The sequence below is a fragment of the Ambystoma mexicanum genome, chromosome 11, assembly GCF_040938575.1.
Source record: "Ambystoma mexicanum isolate Mex_15411 chromosome 11, UKY_AmexF1_1, whole genome shotgun sequence".
Classification (NCBI taxonomy): Eukaryota; Metazoa; Chordata; class Amphibia; order Caudata; family Ambystomatidae; genus Ambystoma; species Ambystoma mexicanum.
In genome coordinates, this window is record NC_090934.1 from 992,507,468 (window position 1) to 992,533,771 (window position 26,304).

The window sequence follows — 26,304 nt, forward strand, 5'->3', positions numbered from 1 at the left end:
ATACTAGTGTATTTGCCGAAGCATGTTTAACACTCTTTCCATGGACGGAAAGGCTAAGCCTGTTTGGGTATCTAATACAGCTCCTAGGAACTGTTTCGATGTACTTTATCGAGAAACCCAATTGATGGAGAAGATGTATGGTTGTTTGAGTGTTTAGTTTGCAAAGATGGGAAGTTTCTCCTGTGATCATCCAGTCGTCCAGGTAGGGGTACACTGGGATTGCCTCCCTGCGCAGGTGCGCTGCCACCACCGCCAGTACTTTGGTGAATACCCTTGGAGCTGAGGCTATTCCGAAGGGTAGCACCTTGAATTGGTAGTGCTGGTTCTCTACTTTGAACCACAAGAGTCTTGTGTGCGCTGGGAGCATTGAAATATAAAATGAAGCATCTTTCATATCCAGTGTTGCCATGTAATCCCCCCGTTTTAGCAGAGGGATTACTTCTTGTAGCATAGTCATGCAGAACATTTGTGGCTTTACATATTTGTTTGCAGGGCGCAAGTCTAATACTGGGCACATTGTCAGATCTTTCTTTGGTACAAGAAAGTATGTTGAATAGATACCCTTGTTTACCTCGTTGGGCGGCACGATCTCAATGGCGACTTTGAGGAGTAGCGCGTTGACTTCCTCCATCAAGATGAGTTGTTCCTCTTTTGATGTTTTCCTTTGGCGCAGGGGGAGGTTTGATGGTGATTCTAGGAGCTCATGCAATAACCTCCCATTACTGTCGATAACACACACTTGTCCGTAGTTATGCCCTCCCATCTGTGGGTAAAGTTTGAAATCCATCCCCCGACTGGGGAGGCATGGGAGGGGACCTGTAGTGGGGCTTCATTGTTTGGGAGGCGTTCCTCCACCTCTGTCTCCCCATCCTTAAGAACTGTAGACATCAAGGATAAGGGAAGACTCTCAAAGGAGAACGCAAAGGGTTCCCAGCAACACTGCTCATAAGGAGCTGTGTGCTGCAAAAGTAAAATACAGATGCCTTAAAAGAGATATGGTGGAAGGAAGACTCCATAGTAAAAGTAAACCACAGAGAACAGAGTTCCAAAAGGTACAGCTTATAAGAATGAATGAGTGGAAAAAGCATCCACTCATTCAGGATGACAAGAAAAGGGTCCAAAAGTCCAGCAGAAAGTGCTGGGGGTATCACTAGGAAAGGGGATGACGCTTAAAAATGATAAAATCTCCATAACGGAGGGAGAGAAGAGGAAATGGACTGCTAAAGACAAAACCAGGCACTAAAGTGTTCTGGCAGGAGTGGGATGCAGTGCCCCTAGAATAGCCTTAAAAAGAGAGGTTTTGATTAAGGAGACCATTATGCCACTGTTTTCGGATGGGAGTGGGAGGGTCAGACGTCAAAAAAAGAAGTGGTTGTCGGCCATGCCTCCATCAGTGACGGAGGAGGTAAAAAGGTTGCTTGTGTCAATAAAGCAACGGTTGGAAACAACATCATTGAGGGAGTCGCTGTTGACAACTTTGTCATCAGTGGGGCAGATGGCATCCCCAATGCGGCATACACGGTCATCAGTGAGTTATCGTAGGAGTCCTTTGAGGAAGAGAATGTGGTAGCAAACACTTTTAGGTGGTGTAAATGCAGAACCTTTTACACTGCCACTAAATATGCCCATTCTCTGCACCTACAGAGACCTTATGTGCATCTGCCCAGGTGTACCCCAAACATTTCAACTGTGGAGTTATATGTCATGTCACCGTTCCCCTAAACAACGCCCATAACTTTTGTTTGTCTTAACATTGCTCATTGTGGTGGACCTAAACCTTGATCCGAAAATACTGCTGGTTTACCTTACTAAGAGCAACCTGTTTCCCCCAACTCCTTTCTCTATATCCAAGGTTTGGAATTTCTCCAAAGTTCGCATCACTCGCCTCTCAGTCTCCTAGGCAGATGCTTCGCTTTGATGCTTCGAGCTGCCCTCACTTCAGTTCCGTCTTGCCTCCCATGTAGGTTGGTTGAACTGTGTTTTTTCATGCAGGAGGACTCTTGCTTCATTTTTATTTTGGTGTGCACCAACAAACCCATGATGCCAATCCACTTCCAACTACCCTTTTCTTACCTCATCTTCTCCATGATTTCCTTTTGATTCTTCCCCATTACCCTCTCTTGCACTTCACGCTTTCTTTTTTCAAAGGCCGTTCACCAGTGTCAAAGCAGGTATGGTGAAAGACACACTTTGCCTAAACAGCAACTGTAACAGATCAGCATGTAATTTCTTGGACGGTATTTTGGGCAGGAATAATGGAGGGTGGGGGAAGTTTTGGGGAATAGAACACAAAAGACTCAGACAATACACAAGGGGACTGGCTGCTGTATCCACAAGGGCGATAAGTAAAACCATGGCCTGCAATCCAATGAAGCACTTTCATGCTAGTCGCACATAGAATTTCTTCCAGTCCCCAGGAGGACACACGAACAACACTACAGTTGGTCAGTGAAAAACAGATAAAACACTGCTGTCTGCTCCTGGAAGGCAACGAACACACCAACAATGCTACAATCGGTCGGATAGTAAGATAGTGGCCCAACACAAGTGCAGCACCATGACCCAGGTCAATGAATTTGTGAACATAGCCAATTGCATCGTGAGGGTAGATTTTGGGACAATGGTTTTGTGAGTAGCACAAATAAACATCAGCTATAAAATATTTCAAAGACATTGCGCAAGTATGCGTAACTTCCCTTTCAGGTTCACTATGCCCATGTACCAACTATATGCGCGTTAAATATACAATCCAATTGCATGAGTCCACAAAAGAAGAGGGGTCAGGATGGCCCGTTGACCCAAGGCAAACTGTGTTCCCCATGTGCTTTCGACCCTGAAGAAACTGATCATCATTCCCCTGTTATCAACAATGAGTGTTCTGTGACCCTCTGGAATCATAGTTGGCAGCACAGCATTGAGAGTTTCAAGAACCTGGGTGTTGGTGTCAGGCCAGTGTGAGGCTTATGGTAATCAATTTGTTTAAGAGCGAGCAAGAAGCGCTTCTGACCAAATGTTGCAGAGAGTTGTATCGAGAGAAAGGCAGGAGTTTTCAAACAGATCATGTATTTCAGGTGAAAGGCCATGTACAAACTTTGACAAAGAGCCTCATAATTAAGGACAACTTATTGCTGCTCCTGTAACTCGGGCGAGGCCCCCCCTATATGCATCCTAAACAAAATAGCATCAAGGAAGGCATGAGATTGCCTTTTTCTGCAAAGGGGGAGAGCGAGAGAGTTGGGAGGGAGAGAGAGGATGTGGGTTAGAAGAGGAGTGGGGGGCGACAGTAAAAGAGAATGAGCAAAAGCATGACATATTGGGAGATACTGACCTGCTAAGCGTTCAGCTTACTGAATCATGTGACCTTAGCAAGGAGAGGAAGTAAACATTGGATTTGTGTGCACCAAGACTATTCCGTTATAGACTGCCCAAAGTGATCTGAAGGCGACTGAGCATTTCCCCATGATGCTTGCACCATGTAGCTTAAACCTCCCCCAGGTTGCTTGAACCTCACAAGCGGCATCTTGCTCATTGGTGGGTGGCTTTTTGTTCTAAGCTTTCATAGCCATCCTCTCTTTACAGTTTTGAGATTTAACATGAGGTTTGCTATTAGTTGTGCATCCTTGTTTGTTGATAGAATTTAAAATGTAATCTGTAATAGAACATATCGGACAAAACTGGAGAATTTGCTTAACACTTGTGTTTTCCACAGCATCAAGTTGTGCCCCGCTGTCACACTGACCTGTGTCTCTGCAGGAGCAATGGACGAGCCTCCCTTGACCCCGAGTCTTCACTTTCCCTGTTTCACCTGGAGGAATACCTGTCAAATACAAGGTGTACACTAAGACCTGAATTCACCCGATTCCCTTGGGCCCTTCCCTTCTCTTTACTGTGTGCTGTGATGTCCCCCTATGGGCTTACCTTGATCTTTAGTAGGATGTGCCCTCCATCCTGCATTTGCAGGGGCGCGATTCACTCATGTGATTAGTGCCAATGTCTGTAGGCGGAGTACAGATGCCAAACGCTGTTTTATCCCTTCACAGCGAGGCAGAGAGTTCAAGGCGCCAGTTTCTTCACTGGCTAGAAAGTCCTTCCCACAAGTGAACGTTGCGCGGAGAATGTTGAGTGTCCAAAATTGTCCGTACTGTCTTTGTTTGCCGGTATTTTTGTGGGTGAGTAGCGCTGCGTGTAGAAGCTAGCTGCAGGTAAGTTTGCGTAGCGCCTTCAATCCGAGCATGCCTGGTAATGTCTCTCCCTTTCCCTTGCAGGAGAAATTATGTGGTATTAGCGCCTCGAGTCCGGGTTCAGCGCTACTGGAGACTTGGTGGTTAGGTAAGTTTGCACAGAGGCTTTTGGTAAGTATGCACCGCATAGATAGAGAGAGAGCGCAGTGAAATAAGTGTCCGCGTTATTGGAGCGAGCGCAATGAATAATGTCTCTTCTTTCTTACAGGGGTTTGTGCGCTCGTGCAACTAACCTGGATTCCAGCGTCGCGGGAAGATTCGGTGAGTATGCGCAGCGTTACTGATGTGCGCGTGTTAACGCTGTTCTTCTTTGTTCTTACAGGTGCCAGTGTAGAAGTCCCTTCTTGACTGGAGATAGCTGCGGCGTGGAGTAAGAACCAGGTAAGCTGAAGCTGAATGATCCGGTGCGGGTAAGCAGAAGTAGGATGATCCAGAGCAGGTAAGCAGAAGCAGGATGATCCAGAGCACGGCAAGTGTGTTGCTGATACAGCTGACAGTAAGCAACACGAAGCACTGGAAGAATCTTCGGTGTGGCTTATGTAGCCAGCCACACCCAAACACTAGAGAGCTCATGAGTTATCATGCACTTCTTGTTTGGCAACAGGAAGTGGTAACCAGGAAGTTACTACAAACACTAGGAAGGAATGAAAGGAGGGATTTGTTATGGGTTCTTTGTGTGCCTATGCCAGGCCTGCCAAGCCTCCACCCAGCTTGCCCCAACTACCTGCCTGATACCCATGACAGTCTTCCCCCTCAATACCCCTCCCAATGGAGTGTATGAGGGCTTTGGTTTCTCAGGATGGTCCCGATGGAATTTCCGCACTAATCGGTGGGCATGCACGTGCATGCTGGGTTCCCATGATCTTTCCTGAGGCCCGTACCCCTTCCAGTCAATCAAATAATACAGGGTTTTCGTACTTGTTTGGAATTTAATATGTTCTTTACTTCATATTCTGGTGATTCTTCACCCACTTGTATGGGTGCGGGAGGTGTGGAAGTTCGGGCTCCTGGGTGCGCTGGTTTTAATAGTGACACGTGAAATACCGGATGTATAAGCATATGTTGAGGTAACGCCAGTCTCATGGCTTCTGGATGAATTACTTTTTCTATTGTATACAGGCCGATGTATCTAGGCTGAAATTTCTTGGGACCCTTTAAAGCAATGTGTCTAGTTGCCAGCCAGACAGAGTCTCCCACTTGATAATCTGGGGCTTTTCGTCGATGGCGATCAGCTTTTCTTTTATGTGTTTCTTTGGCTTGCTGTAGGTTCCTGCTGGCTTCTCTGGCTGCTTTCATGATGCTGGCATGTAGATTCTTTACTGCGGGCATTTCAATCTTTTCTGGTGGTTCGTAGACCGACGTTCTGGGGTTTCGACCATATATAGTAAAGAAGGGTGTTGCTTGGGTTGATGAATGTGTTAAGTTGTTGTAGGCATACTCTGCCATCCATAGAATTTCTGTCCAGATTTGGCTTGTTTGGTGTAATAGACAGCGCAAATACTGTTCCATGGTCTGGTTTGAGGATGGTGACTAGAAGACAGACGGACAGACAGACTTCTACTCTTGCCAGGGCACAACATTTTTTCCAAAAACGAGATACAAATTGGCTGCCTCTGTCAGAAACGATTATGGTAGGGAATCCATGTAACTTGATGATTTGGTCTAGAAATACCTGCATATATAACAAGGAGGACCGTTTTGGGATTTCCTACTGTGCGGTACCCAGTTCAGTATTCACACTTACGAAACACACAGTTTCTTTGTTAAAAGAGAGAGTTGCAAGAGAGCAGACTAGTCTCTAGTTTAATTCACAAGCGAATGTTCATGCACAGTGTCGTGCTAAAAAACAGCTGGGTCATGCGTTTGCTGCTTCTAAGATGAAAAGAAAAACACATTTTTTTAATGGGTTTTCTCTATTAAGCAGGTGCAAAGTGTTAAAAACCAGCGAAGAGAGATGGACTGTTCTTCGATAGCTTTTTCAATGAAATTTTCAATCAATTTTTTCTCTTAGTTTTTTCATTAGAAAAGGGATCCTCAGGGTTGTTTAAATTGGGGATCCATGAACCAAATGCACTGACTCCAGGTAGTGTCGTTATGTTCTTGGGTCAGGTCATTTCATAGCCGACCGGTTTCTGTGGTAAGGGGTGATTAAGCCACATTCATCAGGGCTCGAAATATGGGCCAGTAGGTAAAAGCCATCTTCATTACTGTTGCGGCATTGTCTGCATTAATAATATACCTCTCCCTGTAAGAATGACAGGAGGGGATAGGGAGAAAGAGGTCACAGTTTAGAACCTATGGTGTGATGGTTACATAACACACTGCACAAAAAATCTAAAAATGGAAGGGGAGTCTTACCCTGTCCATGTTGCTCATTTGCGCTCGGAGGGATAACGGCAGCCTGGGACCTAGGGGCCAGAAAGGACAGTGTTAATGCCATATGGACTGTGCATATACACAATCGCTTTGGTGCATGTATCTATTAATTGATTTACATAACCAAAGATCGCAGTTGAATGCTATGCTGGAGCGGCCGCCTATGGCGTGCCCGCTCACAATTGCAAACATAACTCGCGGTCAGGATGCGGTCTGACACAATCCCGTCCGCATGCTGCTCTCGAAAGAGCCGTCTCCCGTTGATCGGGGACAGCGCCTACTGTGTAGACAGAAGAAAATTACCTGCAGCATCAGTCTGGGTCTGGCGAGCCGCGCGCGAGAGGTTTCGACGCTGTGGCTCGCCAGATCCTTCTGTTTATAGTTGTCATGGTGCCAGGATCATGAGTGTGTTTCCAAAATGGCTGCCCAGAATGGGACACCAGGCCTCCATTTTGAAGTCAGGCTGAATGCCACTGAATGTCCGATGTCTGACAATGCTTGTCAGGTAGGGGCCATAATTGATGGAGGTGTGTATATGCATGGAGAGCACTATCCAAGGTGGTGTCCGACAAGATTGACACTGGCACCTGTTTTTGGGGGGGGCGAGCTGGAAGATCACTGTGCGGGTGGTGGGTGTCCATCCAAGCCATAGTTCAAGGGTGCAAATACAGTGCGACTAAGTGTATGCACAGGCACCGATTAACAGAAGCTGGCGGTGCTGGTGGGTGGCATCAAATGGCATACTTATGTCTGGCACCATCCACAATGCATACGGAGGTGACAGGCAAAAAAATGGATGACAGAAGAGAGTGCATGTAAAATCACAGAATGTGTACAAGTAAACAAAGGATTAAAAAAGGCACATCTTCATAGGGTGGCTAGGGTTTGCCAGCTCATTGGTTCATTCAGGCCAGTCTTGTCAGTTTTTAGACGGAAAAATCCAAAGCTGCGCTCTTCGGAAGAGGAGATCATGTATGTTGCCACCCCTGGTGGGTACTTTGATTTTCTCAATGATCGACCATGTAAAGTCCGTTGGGTTATGCTTGCGGTCAAGGAAATGTGTCACCATTGGAGCAGTGATTTTTGCAGTCCGTATGCATGACCTATGTTCTGCCAGGTGTATTCTAATAGGTCTCATGGTCATGCCCACATAACGTTTCATGCATGGACAAGTAATGACATAGATGACATTACAGCTATTACAGTCCGTCAAATTCTTTTGTATCCATGGGAAGTGCCATCCAATGTCTATACTGGTTGATCTGGTGGTGTTCGGGCATGCACTGCAGGACCCACATGGTGTGTGTCCAGTGGCAGGCTTTCGCCCCCACAGGGTGTTAGGTCTGAGTTCGATGTCCTTATAAGAGTGCACCAGGGAGTCTCTCAAATTTTTCCGTCTTTTTATGGCAAATCTGGGAGTGTCCAGGCATGAGTCGCCAATGTTCAATATAGGCCAAAGTTTTAAAACCTCCTTCTTGATTTTATTAGTCAGAGGAGAAAAACTGAGCACAGCTGTGATTTGTTTGTCTGATTCTTGTTGCTTGGTGTGATGTTCGAGTTTGTTCTCTGGGGATGTCCATAGCTCTTTTTCGGGCTTGTCTTACTAGACGTTTCGGATAACCCCTCCATCTCAATTTTGTGGCTAGGGCTGCAGATTGACGGTTGTAATCTGTCAGTTGTGAGCAGTTCCTGCGATAGCGGAGGAACTGTCCAAAAGGTAGATTCTTCTTGAGACTGGCCGAACATATTGTTCCTCGAACATATAGAATTCAGGAAAGACTGGAGCTATATATCAAACAAATGTACAAGGGATTGGTTGATAGTAATCATAAGCACGGCAAAAGCTGTATCCGAAAAACTGATGAAGGAAATAGAAGACAAGCAAGAAACCATGAAATCCTCTAATATACTAGCTCAATACAAAAAAAGCCTGGAAGATCTGGATGCTACAATGAAAGAGTTCAGAGACTTTAACCTGAACAAAAAAATAACAAAACTTTAAAAAGATCTGTCTGTCTACACACAGGAGAGGATCTATCCATATATCACAGACGCCTATTATGAAGACCTGAGCGCCAGCAACTCGGCCCAGCCAGGCCAGCATCTCAACCAGCACAACAAGAAACAGATCCAGAACAACAGAGCTCGACTCAATAATTGGTCCTTTTCAAGTGGCACCTCAGGAAGTGGTTCAAATTCATCTGTCCCGAATAGCCCTTTGAACAACACAGGCCAATCGAATGCTGCCCGTCCATCTAAACCTTTTTTTCAAGGCGGGCGGAAAAGAGGCAAGAACAGAGGCAGAGGCAACTGGCAGCCACAAGTCCATTGGCACAATCCATCATCAATCGTAACCCGCAGCAAAGGCCGCGGACAGGGACAACAGGGACAACCAGGACCCCTATCCGAGTAGATCCTACACCTGAAGATCATCAACAGCAAAGTCTTGTCATGATTCGATCCAAATACACGCTCTCCACAGATGAAATTGATCTCCTCGAAAAAGGTCTCTCATTTGCACCATCAGCAGACCATGATCCTTTTCAGACTCGCATTGAAGTGGCCCAATTGGTGAGAAAAATACAGTTAAAACAATATTTTGGCTCCATTACTACCACAGGAGAAAAGGGAGCCACTAATCTACGAGGCAAATCCACCTTTTACCCTCCACCGAACGGTATCTCTCCTGAATCTATCACATTTGAAAAAGCTCTACTGAAAAAACTTGAGCAACTAGAAGCAGATCTAGTCCCTGGCTATAATAACTTCTCTAAGAAGAACAGAATAGCACTTCAATCATTAGCAAATAATGAATCGATCACCATAAAACCTGCAGACAAAGGTGGAGCGACAGTCATCATGGACAACACAGCATACAACCTGATGGTTCAAAGTGTCCTGCAGGACACATCAAGTTATAGACGACTTGGTTCAGATCCAACAGAATCTATTAGACAACTGATTTTGCCGATTCTGGAAGAAGTCCGTGCTGAAGAACTCATCACAAACAAAGAATATGACTTTCTTAACCCCAAGACCCCAAGGAAGCCAGCCCTCTATGCACTCCCCAAAGTACATAAAGGAATCACTCCTCCACCAGGAAGACCAATTGTCTCTGGAATAGGTTCCATTCTGGAACCTCTGTCCCAATATGTGGATTTCTTTCTCAAACCAGAAGTGACCAAAATGAGATCATATCTAAAAGATACAACTGCAGTCATTGAACTCATCCAAGAACGGCCCTTTGACTCGTCCAGTGATCTACTAGTGACTCTAGACATCGAGTCACTCTACACAAAAATTCCCCAGATGGCGACGTTGAGAGTTGTAGAAAAGATCTTACAAGAGAAAGAACCCCCTATGGAGATCCTGGTCACTTTTGTGATGCAATTAGCAGAGATTGCACCAACTAAGAATTTCTTCATTTACGACAACATGTACTACGAACAAGTATCTGGCACAGCAATGGGCGCCACGTTCGCTCCAAGCCTCGCAAATCTATACGTGGCGAATTTCGAGGAAGAAAAAATCTATGACCCGAACAACCCCTGGTTGATCAGAATAAAACTGTCGTCAAGATACATCGACGATGTGCTTCTGATCTTTGCAGGCAATGAAATAGACCTCTCTTCCTTCATGATATGGCTCAACAATCAAAATTCCTTTTTGAGATTCTCCGAATCCCATAGCAAAAGTACAGTGCATTTCCTTGACCTAATATTGGAAATCAGGAATGAGACCATCATGAGCACTGTCTTTAACAAACCCACAGACAGAAATTCATTACTCACATACAAGAGCTACCATCCGGCCAGTCTCAAGAAGAATCTACCTTTTGGACAGTTCCTCCGCTATCGCAGGAACTGCTCACAACTGACAGATTACAACCGTCAATCTGCAGCCCTAGCCACAAAATTGAGATGAAGGGGTTATCCGAAACGTCTAGTAAGACAAACCCGAAAAAGAGCTATGAACATCCCCAGAGAAAAAACTCTGGAACATCACACCAAGCAACAAGAATCAGACAAACAAATCACAGCTGTGCTCAGTTTTTCTCCTCTGACTAATAAAATCAAGAAGGAGGATTTAAAACTTTGGCCTATATTGAACATTGGCGACTCATGCCTGGACACTCCCAGATTCGCCATAAAAAGACGGAAAAATTTGAGAGACTCCCTGGACATCGAACTCAGACCTAACACCCTGTGGGGGCAAAAGCCTGCCACTGGACATACACCATGTAGGTCCTGCAGTGCATGCCCGAACACCACCAGATCAACCAGTATAGACATTGGATGGCACTTCCCATGGATACAAAAGAACTTGACGAACTGTAATAGCTGTAATGTCATCTAGGTCATCACTTGTCCATGCATGAAACGTTATGTGGGCATGACCATGAGACCTATTAGAATACGCCTGGCAGAACAAAGGTCATGAATACGGACTGCAAAAATCACTGCTCCAATGGTGACACATTTCCTTGACCGCAAGCATAACCCAACGGACTTTACATGGTCGATCATTGAGAAAATCAAAGTACCCACCATGGGTGGCAACATACATGACCTCTTCCAAAGAGAGCAGCTTTGGATTTGCCGTCTAAAAACTGACAAGACTGGCCTGAACGTACCAACGAGCTGGCAAACCCTAGCCACCCTATGAAGATGTGCCTTTTTTAATCCTTTGTTTACTTGTACACATTCTGTGATTTTACATGCACTCTCTTCTGTCATCCATTTTTTTGCCTGTCACCTCCGTATGCATTGTGGATGGTGCCAGACATAAGTATGCCATTTGATGCCACCCACCAGCACCGCCAGCTTCTGTTAATCGGTGCCTGTGCATACACTTAGTCGGACTGTATTTGCACCCTTGAACTATGGCTTGGATGGACACCCACCATCCACACAGTGATCTTCCAGCTCGCCCCCCCCAAAAACGGGTGCCAGTGTCAATCTTGTCGGACACCACCTTGGATAGTGCTCTCCATGCATATACACACCTCCATCAAATATGGCCCCTGCCTGACAAGCATCGTCAGACATTGGACATTCAGTGGCATTCAGCCGGACTTCAAAATGGAGGCCTAGTGTCCCATTCTGGGCAGCCATTTTGGAAACACTCATGATCCTGGTGCCATGACAACTATAAACAGAAGGATCTGGCGAGCCACAGCGTCGAAACCTCTTGCGCGTGGCTCGCCAGACCCAGACTGATGCTGCAGGTAATTTTGTTGTGCCTACACAGTAGGCGCTGTCCCCGATCAACGGGAGACTGCTCTTTCGAGATGAGCGCGCGGACGGGATTGTGTCAGACCGCATCCGCCCGCGAGTTATGTTTGCAATTGTGAGCGGGCACGCAATAGGCAGCCGCTCCAGCATAGCATTCAACTGCGATCTTTGGTTATGTAAATCAATGAATAGATACTTACATGCACCGAAGCGATTGTGTATATGCACAATCCATATAGCATTAACACTGTCCTTTCTGGCCCCTAGGTCCCAGGCCTCCATTATCCCTCCGTGCACAAATGAGCAACATGGACAGGGTAAGACTCCCCTTCCATTTTTAGATTTTTTGTGCAGTGTGTTATGTAACCATCACACCATAGGTTCTAAACTGTGACCTCTTTCTCCCTATCCCCTCCTGTCATCCTTACAGGGAGAGGTATATTATAAATGCAGACAATGCTGCACTAGTAATGAAGAGTGCTTTTACCTACTGGCCCATATTTCGAGCCCCGATCAATGTGGCTTAATCACCCCTTACCACAGAAACCGGTCGGCTATGAAATGACCTGACCCAAGAACATAACACTACCTGGAGTCAGTGCATTTGGTTCATGGATCCCCAATTTAAACAACCCTGAGCATCCCTTTTCTAATGAAAAAACTAAGAGAAAAAATGGATTGAAAATTTCATTGAAAAAGCTATCGAAGAACAGTCCATCACTCTTCGCTTGTTTTTAACACTTTGCACCTGCTTAATAGAGAAAACCCATTAAAAAAATGTGTTTTTCTTTTCATCTAAGAAGCAGCAAACGCATGACCCAGCATGGTCTAATGTGTGTTTTTTAGTACAACACTGTGCGTGAACATTCGCTTGTGAATTAAACTAGAGACACGTCTAGAAAAACCTGCGCCAGGGTCTGAGCTGAGGGAATACCTTTTAGAGCTATGAAATGGGACATTTTGGAGAAGAGGTCCACTACTACGAGGATGGTATTATAACCTGAGTTAGGAGGTAGATCAGTGACGAAGTCCATTGATACTGTGTGCCAGGGCACTGGCGGAATGGTGATTGGCTGAAGGAGGCCGGCTGGTTTTTGCCTGGATGTTTTGTATTGTGTACACACCTCACAGGTGCCTATGTAGGTGGCAATATCTTCTCGCCAAGATGGCCACCAATAAGATTTTCTTACTTTCTTCATGGTTTTGGCTATAACCGGATGGGCTTCTAACAGCAAGTCGTGGTAGTCTGATATGATTGCTTGTTGCAGATCCTTAGTTGGAACGTAGAGGCGTTTTTGGTAGTATGGTAGTTTGTCCTGAATGGTGAACTGATCTCCCTTCGTGTCCCAAGCCAGTAGGTCTTCTTCAAACATATTTTCTTTTAGTGTTTCCTGCAGAGTATTTAACGGAGATGGGCCGATGCAGAAGCCGAGAATTTTATGGCTGGGTATGATCTCCACCGGGTTAGGGGCATTGTAGACTTCCTCTCCTGTGCCAATGCGGGATAACGCATCCGCTTTCCTGTTCTTAACTCAATGGTGGCAGGTGATTACAAAGTCATATTCCATTAAGGATAGGGGCCAACGGAGCTGCCTAGAAGACTGAGCTTTTGCTGAGCGTAAGTATTTCAAGTTCCGATGATCTGTTATTATTGTGATGGTGTGTTTTTGCTCCTAGTAAGTAATGTCACCATTCACACAGTGCGCTTTTGATTTCTAAGAGTTCTTTCTCAGAAATTGCATAGTTTAATTCTGCTGGGGAAAATTTCCTTGACCAAAAGGCAATGGGGTGTTGGCATCTGGTTTCAGGATTTTGTTGAGACAATACGGCCCCCATGTCAATGCTTGAATCGTCCGTTTCCACGATGTACGGGAAATCGGGCTGTGGGTGTTGCAGAATTGGGGCTGAGGTGAATTTTTCCTTGAGAGTTCGGAAAGCTTCTTCCGCCGCTGGCTTCCATTCAAACTTTTGGTGTTTGCACAGCAAGGACGTTATTGGATGTACAATATGTGGGAATCCTGGTATGAAGCGTCGATAAAAGTTTTCAAACCCTAGGAAACTCTGTACTCCCTTTACAGACGTGGGTGAGGACCAAGTGAGGATTGTCTCCACTTTTCTATTGTCCATCTTGATCACCTGCGGTGTCAGTACATATCCCAGAAACTCCACCTCGGTGACCTGGAAGGAGAATTTTTCTAGCTTTGCGTACAGTTGGTTTTCACGCAGTTTGCAGAGTACAGCTCACACGTGGGTTACGTGCTCTTGGGGAGTGGTGGAGTAGATCAGAATGTCATCGATGTAGACGACTGCACAGACATCGAGGAGTTCCCGTAACACAATTCATAAAATGCTGGAACGCAGCGGGGCATTGCAAAGCCCAAAGGGCATGACCTGGTATTCGTACAAGCCATAGCGGGTACGGAACGCAGTCTTCCACTCGTCCCCTTTCTTCATGCGTACCATGTGATATGCGCCACATAAGTCTAGCTTGGTGAAAATCTTCGCTTGTCTCACCTGGTCTATGAGTACTGGTATCAGAGGTAACAGGTACTTATTCTTTATGGTGACTTGATTTAGGGCCCGGTAATCAATACACGTTCTTAAGTTCCCCTCTTTCTTCGATACAAAGAAGAGTGGGGAGGCGGCTGGTGACTTAGATGGTCTAATGAAGCCATTGGCCAGGTATTGATCCAATTAGGTCCCCAGATGAGTGTTTTCTTCCTCGGTTAATGCATAAATGCGGCTGCACGGTACTTGTGCCCCTGGTTGCAGGTCGATCTGGCAGTCGTAAACTCGATGTGGTGGTAGTGTATTAGTTTGCTCCTTCGCGAACACATCCTGGAACTCCTGGTATTCCTCTGGTAAAGTGCCCACCAAGCCTAAACCTGCTATCCTGTCCTGTGAAGCTAACAATGGGCTTCCTTTGATACCTTTGATGTGGTAACAAGAGGCGCATTCCATGGAAAAGAGTAAGGTTTGAGCTTGCCAATCTATCTTTGGGTTGTGCGTCTCTAGCCACGGTATTCCAAGAATCAGCTTGAATTGGGGTGCAGCGATAAGGTCGAATTTAATACTTTCTCTGTGGTCATCTTGGCAGATTAAGGTGATGGTGGAAGTACACTGTGTTACTGGTCCCGAAAGGAGTTCTGTGCCATCCACAGCTGTCACGCTTTCTGCGGTGTCCTTATGGTGGAATGCTAATCCCAAGGTCTTTGCGGTGTTTATGTCCAGGTAGTTCCCAATAGCCCCACTGTCTATGAAAGCCTTGAGGGCATGCATTCGGGTGGGCTGTGAAGGGTCTACCAAAACTACAGGAATACTGAAATGTGAGATCTGAGTGCTCCGTTCCTGGCTCGACAGACCGACCTCTACATCTGCCGGGCGCTGGAGTTTTCCGTTACCGCACCTGTGTCTTCCCCTGTGTTATCTAGTACCCCCATTGTCTTCCGTGGGGGATTAATCGTGCAGTTTGGAGGAAGTGACCAGATTGGCCGCAATATAAGCAAAGTTTTTCCTGACGCCTCCGTTCTCTCTCCGCCTTGGTGAGTGGGCCCTTGAGAACACCCAATTGCATTGGCTCTGAGTGTATTTCTGAGGCTTGTCGATGGGACGCTTCCTTTGGTCGACATACACTGGTCTATGCTCTGATCTGGTTCGGTCTGTCTTGCGATCCTGTAACCGGTGGTCTAGTTGCATAGTTAGGTCGATGTATTCACTGCAATCTTTGGGAGGATTAACTACTTGCTCCTCTCAGTCCTCGATAAAATAACGTTATTCGTTTCTCCTCTGGCCAACCTGATTCGGCTATTAAGCAATTGAATGTAGTGACATATGAGATAAGATCCTGACCACCCTGTCGCAGAGAGAATAGCTCATCATCCAGGGCCTGACCTCGAGTCCGATGGGCAAATAGTTTTTCCAGTTCACGCTGAAAACCTGGGTAATTTCTCAGTAAAGGGTCGTCCCTAAGCACTAACGGGACAGACCAGTCTGCCGCGTGCCCTCCTAAATAGGAGAGGACAAATGCTACTTTAGCTTGTTCGTTCAGAAAGGTGTCTGGTTTGCATATGAATTGTAGTCGGCATTGATTAAAGAACACTCAAAAATGTCTTGGGATCCCCAGAGAAGCGTTCCGGGGGTGCTAAAGGGATGTTGCCTGGAAGCAATACCTGAATGGGGTGTGGCTACAGGTGCCACGGTAGGCTGCCCCTGTGGAACTCCACCTGGTAGGGGTGCTAGACCAGCTCAGGTCTGTAGGAGCGGTCTTGCCAAATCGTTTGTTTTGTCCCTGTTGACTACCAGTTCGCGCCTTAAGGCATTTGTCTCTGAGCGGGCTGCATGCACCTCGGCCCGTAGTTCACCTAACAATAGGGAAAGCTGGTCTACCTCGGAGGTTTCCATAGCTCAGGCAGAGGTATTGAGGATGGCTTTGTGTTCTGTCACACTCACCTGTGTCTCTGCAGGAGCGATGGACGAGCCTCCCTTGACCCAAGTCTTCACTTCCCCTGTTTCACCTGGAGGAATAGCTGTCAAATACAAGGTGTACACTCAGACCTGAATTCACCCGATTCACCTGGGCCCTTCCCTTCTCTTTACTGTGTGCTGTGATGTCCCCATATGGGCTTACCTTGATCTTTAGTAGGAGTGGCTCACATATTAGACCTCAGTTAACTCAGTCGGATGGATTGTGTGAGTGGGAAAGGTCTTTTAAGTACGTAGAGTTGAAAGAGAGTAGATGGAGGAGGGGTTAAGGTCATGTCCAGATGTTGGAAACAGTGAAGTAATGATTGGTGTGTTCAGAGTTGGAGGAGGGATTGGATGTGGGGAGATGAGTGGGTGTGCTGGTGTAGTGTCAGTGAGGTGCCTCTAGCAGACCAATGAGCTAGGCAGTGAAAGTGTGGATGTGCTGAGGGGAAAAGATGAAAGTGCAAGTTTTTGCTAAGAAAGGGAAACATCTGGGGCTTAACCGGAGGCTTAGAGATGGTGGAGAATGTAGGTGAGAAGCAGTGCTTATGTCAATTACTTAGGTAAATGTGAGGATTTAGGTTGCGAGAGGAAATGTATGCCTCAAGGAGGAGGCCGGGAAACGACCAGGTCCTCAAATTTCCCAAAGAGGAGGTGGTCTATGTTACAGATGTTTTATGGGAGCGAGTTCCAGATTGCTGGTGCTTTGACTGAGAAGGAGGAGCTACCATTCATGCATATTTGATCACAGGGATTGCAAATAAGGATGCAGAGCCTGATCTGAGGGGTCTGGTTGGTATGTATAGAGAGATCATCTTTTGCATGTATTCAGGGCCAGTGAGGGGTAAAGCACAATGAGTAATAAACATGGCTTTGAAGGGGACTCGCCGGGCAATCGGGAGCCCGTCTAGTACGTGAAGCGCAGGCGAGATGTGATCCCTCGGTCCTAGATGTAAGAGCATTCTTGGGTGGGGTCTGGATGTGGTGTCATTTTGTCAGAAGTGATGGGGGCGCTCCAAGGTGCAGCACATTGGCACAGTCTAAGCGGGAGAAGAGGATGGCAATAATTGCCAATACTCTGTGTGAGACAGTAAAGAATGGAAAAATATGCCACAAGTTATGGATAGGAGGGAAGCAAGTTTATCATTGAGTTAACGTGTGGTGCGAGAGGTTGGTGTCCATCAAACAGCCCAGGTTTACTTTCAACGCAAGCGGGGGGTTGGTGGGGTTCCTAGTGAGAGGCCATGGGATGGGATGAAGGAGGATGTATTGTTTCCGCATAGCAGGATTACTGTTTTGACTAAGTTGAGGAGGTGGTGATTGGTACTCATCCATCAGAGGGTCTACCTTGGATGGACGAGAAGCAAGGTCAGGTTTGTGGGAGGTGGGATTGCTAGGGATTTTGAAGATTGAGTGTCATCGGCATGATATGATATATGATACGATATATGGCATTTATAACACGCCTATACACAAGTGTTTCAAGGCACGATGAGCCAAGGGAGGGGGAACAGAGGGAGGACAGAGACAACGATCTTCTAGGCCAGGTGTCACTGAGATCACGCAAGTGCAGGGGGAAGGAGAAAATTGCGGGGGGCAGGAAGGGGAGGGCAGAGATCAGTCGGAGAGGAAGGAGGTGATCCAGTTAAGGGATAAATCTCAAATGTGTAAGCTGTGTAGTCTGTGATCCATGGTGTCAAATACAGCAGAAAGATTGAGTAGGATGTCTGTGGCAGACCTGTCAGTGTCTTTTCAGGTCGTCCCATATGGAGAATAATCAGGACTCAGTTCCTCATAGCGGTCTGAAACCAGTCTGAGTTTGATCAAGCATATTGTGTGATTCTGTGAATACCCATAGTTGAGAGGTGGCAGCTCAGTCAGCTTGCTTGGCTAGATAGCTGTTTAAGATGGGTCTGTACACTTTTAGCATAGGCAATTTTGTTTGCATGCCATCTATGGTCTAGAGACCGAATGCAGGTTTTTATTAATTTAAGATGTCTGGAGAACCAATTGGCTGAGCGCTTTTTCCTGTAATTGGTGAAAGTCCTCACGGGAGACAGGGAGTGTTAGGCAAGATTGTTTGCAGTACCCTGTGGGAGACTGCACCATACATCTCCTCTTGGCAATAGTTAACCAAACCTTTGGTGTAAGCATGTACTACACAGGTTGGTAGAGTGACCGAGCAGCCAGGCTTATCTCAAGAGGGGTCAATGTGAGCTGTAAGGTTGTAACACAGGGTTTCACAGTGTCAGTTATTCAAATAAACACTTACTCTCAAGGTTTCTTGATTAAACAATTATTTATTAATTCAACTGTCAGTTGTATAAGCCTTCTTTAGAAGGGAGCAAATATATGTAACAAAAATATACTTCAAAATACACACTCAGTTTCTTTAAAATCAGTAGATACCCATTTGGGATGGCACACAGACAATTCCTACACCCTGAGGTGACTTAAATAACTAGGGCACTATGGACATTGATATATCACGGCACATTTAAAGCAATACTGTGGTTATTGTCAAAAGAGGAAGATGAGGGACGAATACAATGCTTAGCAAATATTCTTAAGAAGTTAAGTACTTTTTGAACCCTCCAATGCAAAGTAAATTAACCCTTTCCCAGCTACGCAAATTATCTAACGTGTGACTTTTGTTGAGGGATAGTTAAAGCACAAAGTCAGAGGTAAGAAGAGTCTTTCGGGGAGCCAGGACAGCCAATGTTAGTTGAGCAAAAGTCTAGGTGAGCTGAAGCACTTCTTGCAAGTAGGTAAAAAGTCTTGCAAAATGTTTTTAGAAGTCTTTGTAGAAAATGAAATCAGTGTAGGGCCACAAGCTGGGAGGCTTGCGAGGGGCGAAGCTGCAAGAACTCTGCAAAAGCAACCAAGAAAAGTTTCAACTGAGAGCTAGCAAGGCTATACAACAAGAGGTAAGCAGCCCCTTAGTTTTACAGTACCTTTGGTTTGAAGAAATTGGTTCCAGCTGGCTTCTGTTCCTGGGTAGGTCTGCAGATCCTGTTGTTCCTGGGCCTCAGTCGTGGGGACAAGAGGGAGTATGTTTGGGAACTCCTGCACTACAAATGGAAGGTCAGCGGCAGCAATGGGCAAACTTCAGATCAGCAGCACTTTGCGGTTTCAGCTCCTCGCGGCTCTCGCAAAAAGCACCACAGCGGTTCTCTGATACCTTTATCGCATCTGGGGTCCAGCACTCTGTTGAGGTGGCTAGGGCTTGGTCAGTACTGCTTCATGGGAGTCTGTAGGATCTTCCTGGAGCTCGGGTCTGACTTAAAAATTATGCACTCGATCTGGTGTTCCTCTCCCTGGCAATTGTTTCCTGCATCAGCAATGGAAGTACAGCCAACTCAGTGAGGATGTCCAGGTGAGTTCGCTTTGAGGTTGATTGCACCAACCCAAGGGAAGAAGTCGTCCTTTGAGGGCTTCTCGCGTCGAGGAGAATTTGGAGCTTCAGCACTGCAGCAGCGCTTCACCGTGCAAACCAACAGTGCAGGAGTTGCAGCAGGCGTCTCTTCCAAGTTCTTCTTTGGATTCCTTCGTCCAGTGGTCGACTCTGCCTTCCAAGCAAAAAGCCTCGCCTTTCATGCAGATTTCTCCCATTCATTCGCAGCCTAGCTGTCACTCACACAGCAGGACAGCCAGCCGACCAATCACCTTTGGGTGCATTCCTGTAACCAAGGGGATTATGCACAGGGAGTTTCGGGCAACTCCCTCACTTCCTGCCCTGCCAGACACGCTGGAGCCAGAGGCGGGATTTGCCAGTGACACGATGTAAAAAGATGATGCCTATGGAGTTTGTCATATTCCAAAACCAAAAGAAACAGTGTTCAGATTAAAGAAAAATACATGAGAGTGGGAAAAAGTTCTCGCTCTCTCCAGGTTAGAAATTAAAAGTCCTAAAGTCCAACAAAAAGAGCTGGGAGTCTAAGGTAGAAGGGAATTAGCACATTTCTGAGAATCCTCCCTAACAGGGAGTCAAAGGCTTTGATAAGGGGATGGAGATAAAATTGGATGAAATAGGTGTGGAAGGTATGGATTCTCTAAGTAAATTTGAGAGGTCAGGGACTACCTTGATATCTTTCCAATTGTATGCTTTTGTACTGGTTCTTGGGGCAAAGACAGAATTGGGGGAGTGATGAGGGATAGGTTGAAGATTGTGAAATTATCTGACAATATGAGAGGGTGAGGTGGGAAAATGGAGAGGAGACTAGGTGACCTGAAGACCGCGTCTAGGATATGACCGGCAGTGTGTGTGGGGGCTCAGATTAACTGTGCTTGAAGGATCACTGTAGTTTTCTCTCTGAGCTTGCAGATGAAGGTTCTCTGAAGTTAATTCTGCAGGCACCTAAAGAGGACATAACTCCAACTCTCCCTACTTTATGTGAGCAAAATAATCTCCGACGCTCCCTACCTCAGCCTGCAGATGAACGATCTTCGGGAGCCCATACACATCCGCATGGAGGACTGTTGCCCCTCCTTCTTCACTGTACCAGTCTTCAAATCCAAAATTCGGCCTAGAAAACCAGGGGGGTTGGGAGGGAATCCTAGTAAAAGTTACTACTGTGCACAATTGACAAAAAAGACCAATAACAGAAACAAACAAGCATCATAAGGTTAATGTCACAAAGATAATAAAATCACATTATGTTAATGAATGCAAAGGATTTCACAGCATGATGAAGTCAGGAACTGAAGCAATTACATGAATAATTACTCTAATGTGGGATTCTGCGAATATGAAATTATGATGTCTCGCACCATCATCTCAGAGAAGACCATGGTAGGTTTTCAAAATGCTTCTGTGTAGTTGACAAATGTGAACAGAAGAGAAGGCCTCAATTCTCAAAATATGTTAATGTTAGGTAGATTAGTCAATACTGAGATTACGGAAATTGCAGCCATTCAAGGATTCACTGCAGGATCAATCAGCTCACTGTTTGCCTCCACTAGCTTATCCTGCTCTGATATCACCTTAACGTTTAGATATTTTTGGAGAATAACACTTTCATGTGTCTATCACTAGGAGCCAACAATAAACTGTAGACATACCCAATATAATAAGCGGTTCAAAATGTATACTCAATACCACTTGCGCATCACACACATCCTTAAATTGCTCAAAGGTTTTCATAAAATAAAGGTACTGCAGCTGGGTTTGTGCAGGAAAGCATATTAGGAACTAGGTGTGTCCAGGCAACAGAAGGTCACATTGAATTTGAGCCCTAATGCAGTTCTATATTTTAAGAATAATGACCTGGGGCAGGCCATACCAGCTGGCAACAGCCGCTAACCTGAGGCAACAGCCCAAGCAAAGGGAGTACCATTGTTGAGGGCAGCAGCACCTTTGCCAGCAGGTAAGGCCCACTCCTCAGGTTATCTTAAGCACTTCAGCAAAACAGATGGGCTGCCAATGCCATTTTGTGGGGTGGGCATCCTTGATGGAAAAAATGCTTGGGGACGGGGGTTCACATCTTTTCCTTAATGAACAACAAAACCAATCTAAGATGGCTGCAATGCAAATGTTAATGGTAACTCGACAAAGTCTCGTTTCTGTATCCCTTGTAGTCCACGAGACCACAGATGGCATGGCTGGGGCTGAGGAATTAATTTATTGAATGTGCAGGCTTTTAGATTTAGCAGCGGAGAAGGCATAAGTGTGGAAGCAATGGGCAAAAAGAGACAGGACCGCTGTCAGTTTGCTTGGAATACAGGCATGCACCAGTAGATTTAGGCTGTGATTCAGGCTACCTGATTGGGCCATGCTCCCACCAGGGATGCTAATGCTATATGTAAAGCACATGTTTGACCAAGGGGTATTGGCACTGATTTGTGCAGGCATAAAAGAAAAAGAACCAACACATTGAATGTGAGGGTGCCACTCCACAATGGCTCTGAAAAAGGAGAGCTGGTCAGCGTAGAGTGAATCTGGGAAGCAAGACTGTCCCATTGCGTTAGAGTGGAATGCAGAACAGAGACAGCACATTCTGCCCTCTGTCTATGATGGAAAGTGTGAATTACCAACTGATTGAGGTGGGCAAAGCAACAAAAAAAAGCATGATAGAGTGTAAGGCAGCTACTGAGCTCAGCAATGTCTAAAGGAAGGGCCTCAGTTCTGTCAGTGTTGAGTTCCATCCAAGGTCATATCGTCTCTGTAGAATCCCCAAACCGTGAGATGTTGCTACAAACACCCAGGTTGAGAGGAAGCAGGACTTGGATCTCACAGTCATAAAAAAAAATAAGCAAAAACAAAAAAGAAATGAGTGACCACGGCCTGAATGTGGATGTAAAAAAGGGAAGGTGGCAATGCAGAGACATTTGGAACTCTGCCTGTCTTTTGCTGAGGCCATAAGGTGAATAGGGCGAAGAACAGTAATTGAGCATTGTTCGAAAGAAGAGAGTTGCATGGCATGTTTGATGGTGCCAAATGCTGCTGATTGTTTTGATGTGTATCAGGGGGAAGCCTTGCAGACATTGGCTACCCCCCGAAGACAGATTCCAGCTAAAATACTAGATGGAATTGTCACTTGGAAAGGCAGTAGGGAAATCTTGAGAAGATAGCAGGATCCAGTCTGGGCTTTTTCAAAAGAGGAATCAGCATGGAAGGCTTGGCTGCAGTCATGTATGTACCCGTTTGGATACCAGGATTGAGGAAGGTTGTGATTAAGGGCATTATGTCAGGGTCGAACATATGGGTAACGGTGGCCAGACACAGATTCAGCATTGTTCCCATTTGAAGCAGCTAACATGAGCCAGTGCATGTTGTGACCATGTCACACTGAAAAAACAATAAAACAGAAACGTATACTAAAAGGGAAGACAGTCAATTACATTGGCAGATGTTTGGATAGGGAACAAATAATAAAGCAGATCAAGGTAATCACGTTCTTGAAAAAGGAGCAGAGATCTATACAAACTGCAAGTTAGGACAGGACAGCGCCCCACTGCATGTTCCTTGTAAGACCATCAGAAAACGTTTTAGAAATATTATTGTGCAATCAGATCAGAGAAATAAAATAACTACTGTTCGTGTTGGGCACTAGCTCATGTTACAGAAGCAAGGATAACAAAATGTCAAATTGCAAGCTAATAGCCAGCTTTAAAAAGTGACTCACTCTCAGTTCTACACAAACCACACACCACCCATGGCTAGTGACAAGTGCAAATTGTGAGCCCTAATCAAGGGGATTTTTTTTTAAATATTGGGTGGTCCTTGAGGAGGAAGGTTCATCTTTCCATAAGCCATGTAAAGTATGTCAGAGAACCAAGAGTAATTTGTAGACGTGGGGGTTGCTGCTAGGTTTGCAAGCAAGGGGCCCTGGCAACTGCATTAGTAGAGAGTCAGTCTCGACACAAATGACAAAAATATGCCAAACTGTTCAGTAAAGCAGAGGGAAAATGAACTGTCTGAAACTTACTCAAAAGTCAGATTTTATTACAGAGAACAGGACAAGTGGGAGGGAAGCAGGGATAAACCCGAACAGGTGACCTTGCTATGAGAAGGGGTGGGGAGAATCCTGTTATTGTTAAATAGCAAACAAGAAGTTGATTGGCTTTGACACTTAATGCTCTGTTGGAGGGCGGCACATCATATCAGAAATTAAAATGACCTGACAGAAGACAGTGGCGAGATTCCAAGGCTGGACTGGTGATCAAGAATCAAAAGCATCAGCAAGACCACAATAAGTTAAAAGTGGGTGTTGCCTAATAACTGACAAAAGTTGAAGAAGAATTAGATACAGATTCTCATTACTATGAACTGCATTTTTGGAAAGGAGGTGACCTGAACAACTGGTGGGTAAGACAGGCCTAAAGAAAAGTCACAGTGCCTTCCTCTGTGGGATGTCGGGTGATTGGCGTTGACTAGAACTGAAAGGGATCACAGACTTTACCATGTCTAACAGAACGTCGGGTTCCATTTGGTTATAAGGTTGTGATGAAAATGTGGTTCTGAATGAACAGTTTCAAGAAACCTTGAAAGTATAGCAGCAGAGATCACAGATGACGCATCAGCAGGTGCATAAGTATGGAGGAAAACTTAGCACACTGGAGAATAGAAACAGTTTGACGTGGGTGCACCTTTGTCTCAAAGGAGGAGCTTCTGTAGAGAGGAAAGGTTGCCTATGAAGCCCAAGAGCATGGTGCCATATCCTGTGTCAGCAATGCCAGTCTAGAAACAAGGTGAATTTAGGTGCACCAAAGAAGTGGTGAGAAAGGACAGAACCAGCAAAAACTAAATAAAAAATAAATTCAATCAAATAAAATAGTGGGACTACAATAAAGGAGCAAACAATAAACATTTTAAAAGCACAAAAAAATGTAAAACAAGAAACTAAATCAAAGCACAAAACATAAGCGTTCAAAACATAGTACCAGAAAAAAATATGAAAAAAGTTAAATACATGATATATAGAATCAAGAAGTATATCAGAACTATTTGGAAAACAAAATCAACCGAATGAACGGAAAAAGTAAACAAGTTGCAGCACAAGCAAACATCAGAGGACAAATAAAATGTTAAAAGCATCAGCTGGAAACACTCTTTCATCAATATTGCAGCAGACCTTGAAGGTACTGTTAAGATGGATTTCCAAAATCAATCCTGAGGAAGATTTTGGGACACCATCCTATTATTGTGAACAGGGAGATACAGATTTTAGCCAAACTAAATCAAGGTAAGGTAGCAGAGCAGCAAGGAGTAGTCTTGGGAAAGGTGTGAGAGTGGTCTAGGGCTACAATGAGTCCACATAGAGCAGCATCAATAATTTCAGTTACACAGGCAAGTACAAAAATACAATTATTTATTAGGCCTTCAAAACAAACAATAAGCAAGTAAAAAACGTCTAGTCAAATAATGTCACACAAACACAGATATATACATTCACCCTTTGAAGATGTAGGAAAGCATTTAAATCAATAACCAATGCCACAAAGGTAAGAACTCGGATGCATTAGAAGTAGAAAAGACACTTTAGAATAACCATCAACAGGTTCCGTAGCTCTTATAAAGTCCAACCCTAAAATGGTTTGGGGCCTTGTGCCTAAATGTCACCAGTTCCAAAGATACACTTCACAGGTAGGTTAAGAGGTTGACGATGCCAGTGGTAACGATTAAAAGAGTCAAAAAGTTGAATAAAGTTCAGGTAAGTAAATTCACTCAATCCCTGGCACTAAAATATATATAGTAAGGGATCCTTGACCAGGCCTCCACCAACTAAAGTCAGGAAAGAGTGATTTATGCCCATGTAACCCTATGAGGAACAGTGGGGGGACACAAACAGGTATGTTAATTTACAACGCCCCCTCCCCCCGCGCGCGAGTCCGATTTGTCCATAGACCAATGCTGAGGTTACAAAATCTGTTGGGGATCTTCCAAACTGCTTGCAGCAGAACACCCACACAAAGGAAAAATTAAGACTGTACAGAAAGCCTCAGGACACCTCTAGAATGCAAAGACAACAAATTGCAGCGGGAGTCACCACGGTCAGGCGGCAACAGGCCATATTCAATGGACGAACAAAGGAGCAGGCCGAGTCCAGCTTCTGTTGATGCAAAAAGGTTAAAAATGAAGGGACAGGTGTCTTGTTACAAAAATTGAACATCCTCCAGGATCCAAGGATGCACTCGGAACAGCGACAGCTGTATCGAAGTAGCCCAGGAGGGAGCTGGTCAGTACACTGGTTGGTCCAGGGAAAAGTCCGAAGTACAGGTCCTCAAGCAGGGGTTGAGACTGGCTGTTCCCACCGGTCCAAGGGTCGAAGCACCGGCATGGGTCTCCTTGTGATCAGGCAGAGGAGCAGGGCTTCACCGGGACTTCACTGGAGTTGGTGCTGTCAGTTGAAGGCGTCATCCTCCGATCATCAACTGACTGTTTTTCTTAGTAGAGAACTTGGCTCCAACAATAATCTGTAGAATGGCTACAGGAGCCCTCCTTTTATCCAAGATTTAGTCTGGGAGCTTGCCCAAGCCCACCAATGGTA

At 45.4% G+C, this 26,304-nt stretch overlaps 1 protein-coding gene across 5 annotated transcripts in view; it reads right to left on the reverse strand.

Moving 5' to 3' along the window:
• Positions 1-26,304, reverse strand: part of ARNT2 (aryl hydrocarbon receptor nuclear translocator 2) — an 861,066-nt gene that overhangs the window by 470,608 nt on the left and 364,154 nt on the right. For 3 of the 5 annotated variants that reach the window (XM_069624173.1, XM_069624171.1, XM_069624170.1), the window contains one exon: positions 20,739-20,871. In XM_069624173.1, coding sequence (XP_069480274.1) covers positions 20,739-20,871 — 133 coding nt within the window. The remainder of the gene's footprint in view (positions 1-20,738; positions 20,872-26,304) is intronic. The other 2 variants (XM_069624174.1, XM_069624172.1) reach the window with 1 other exon arrangement.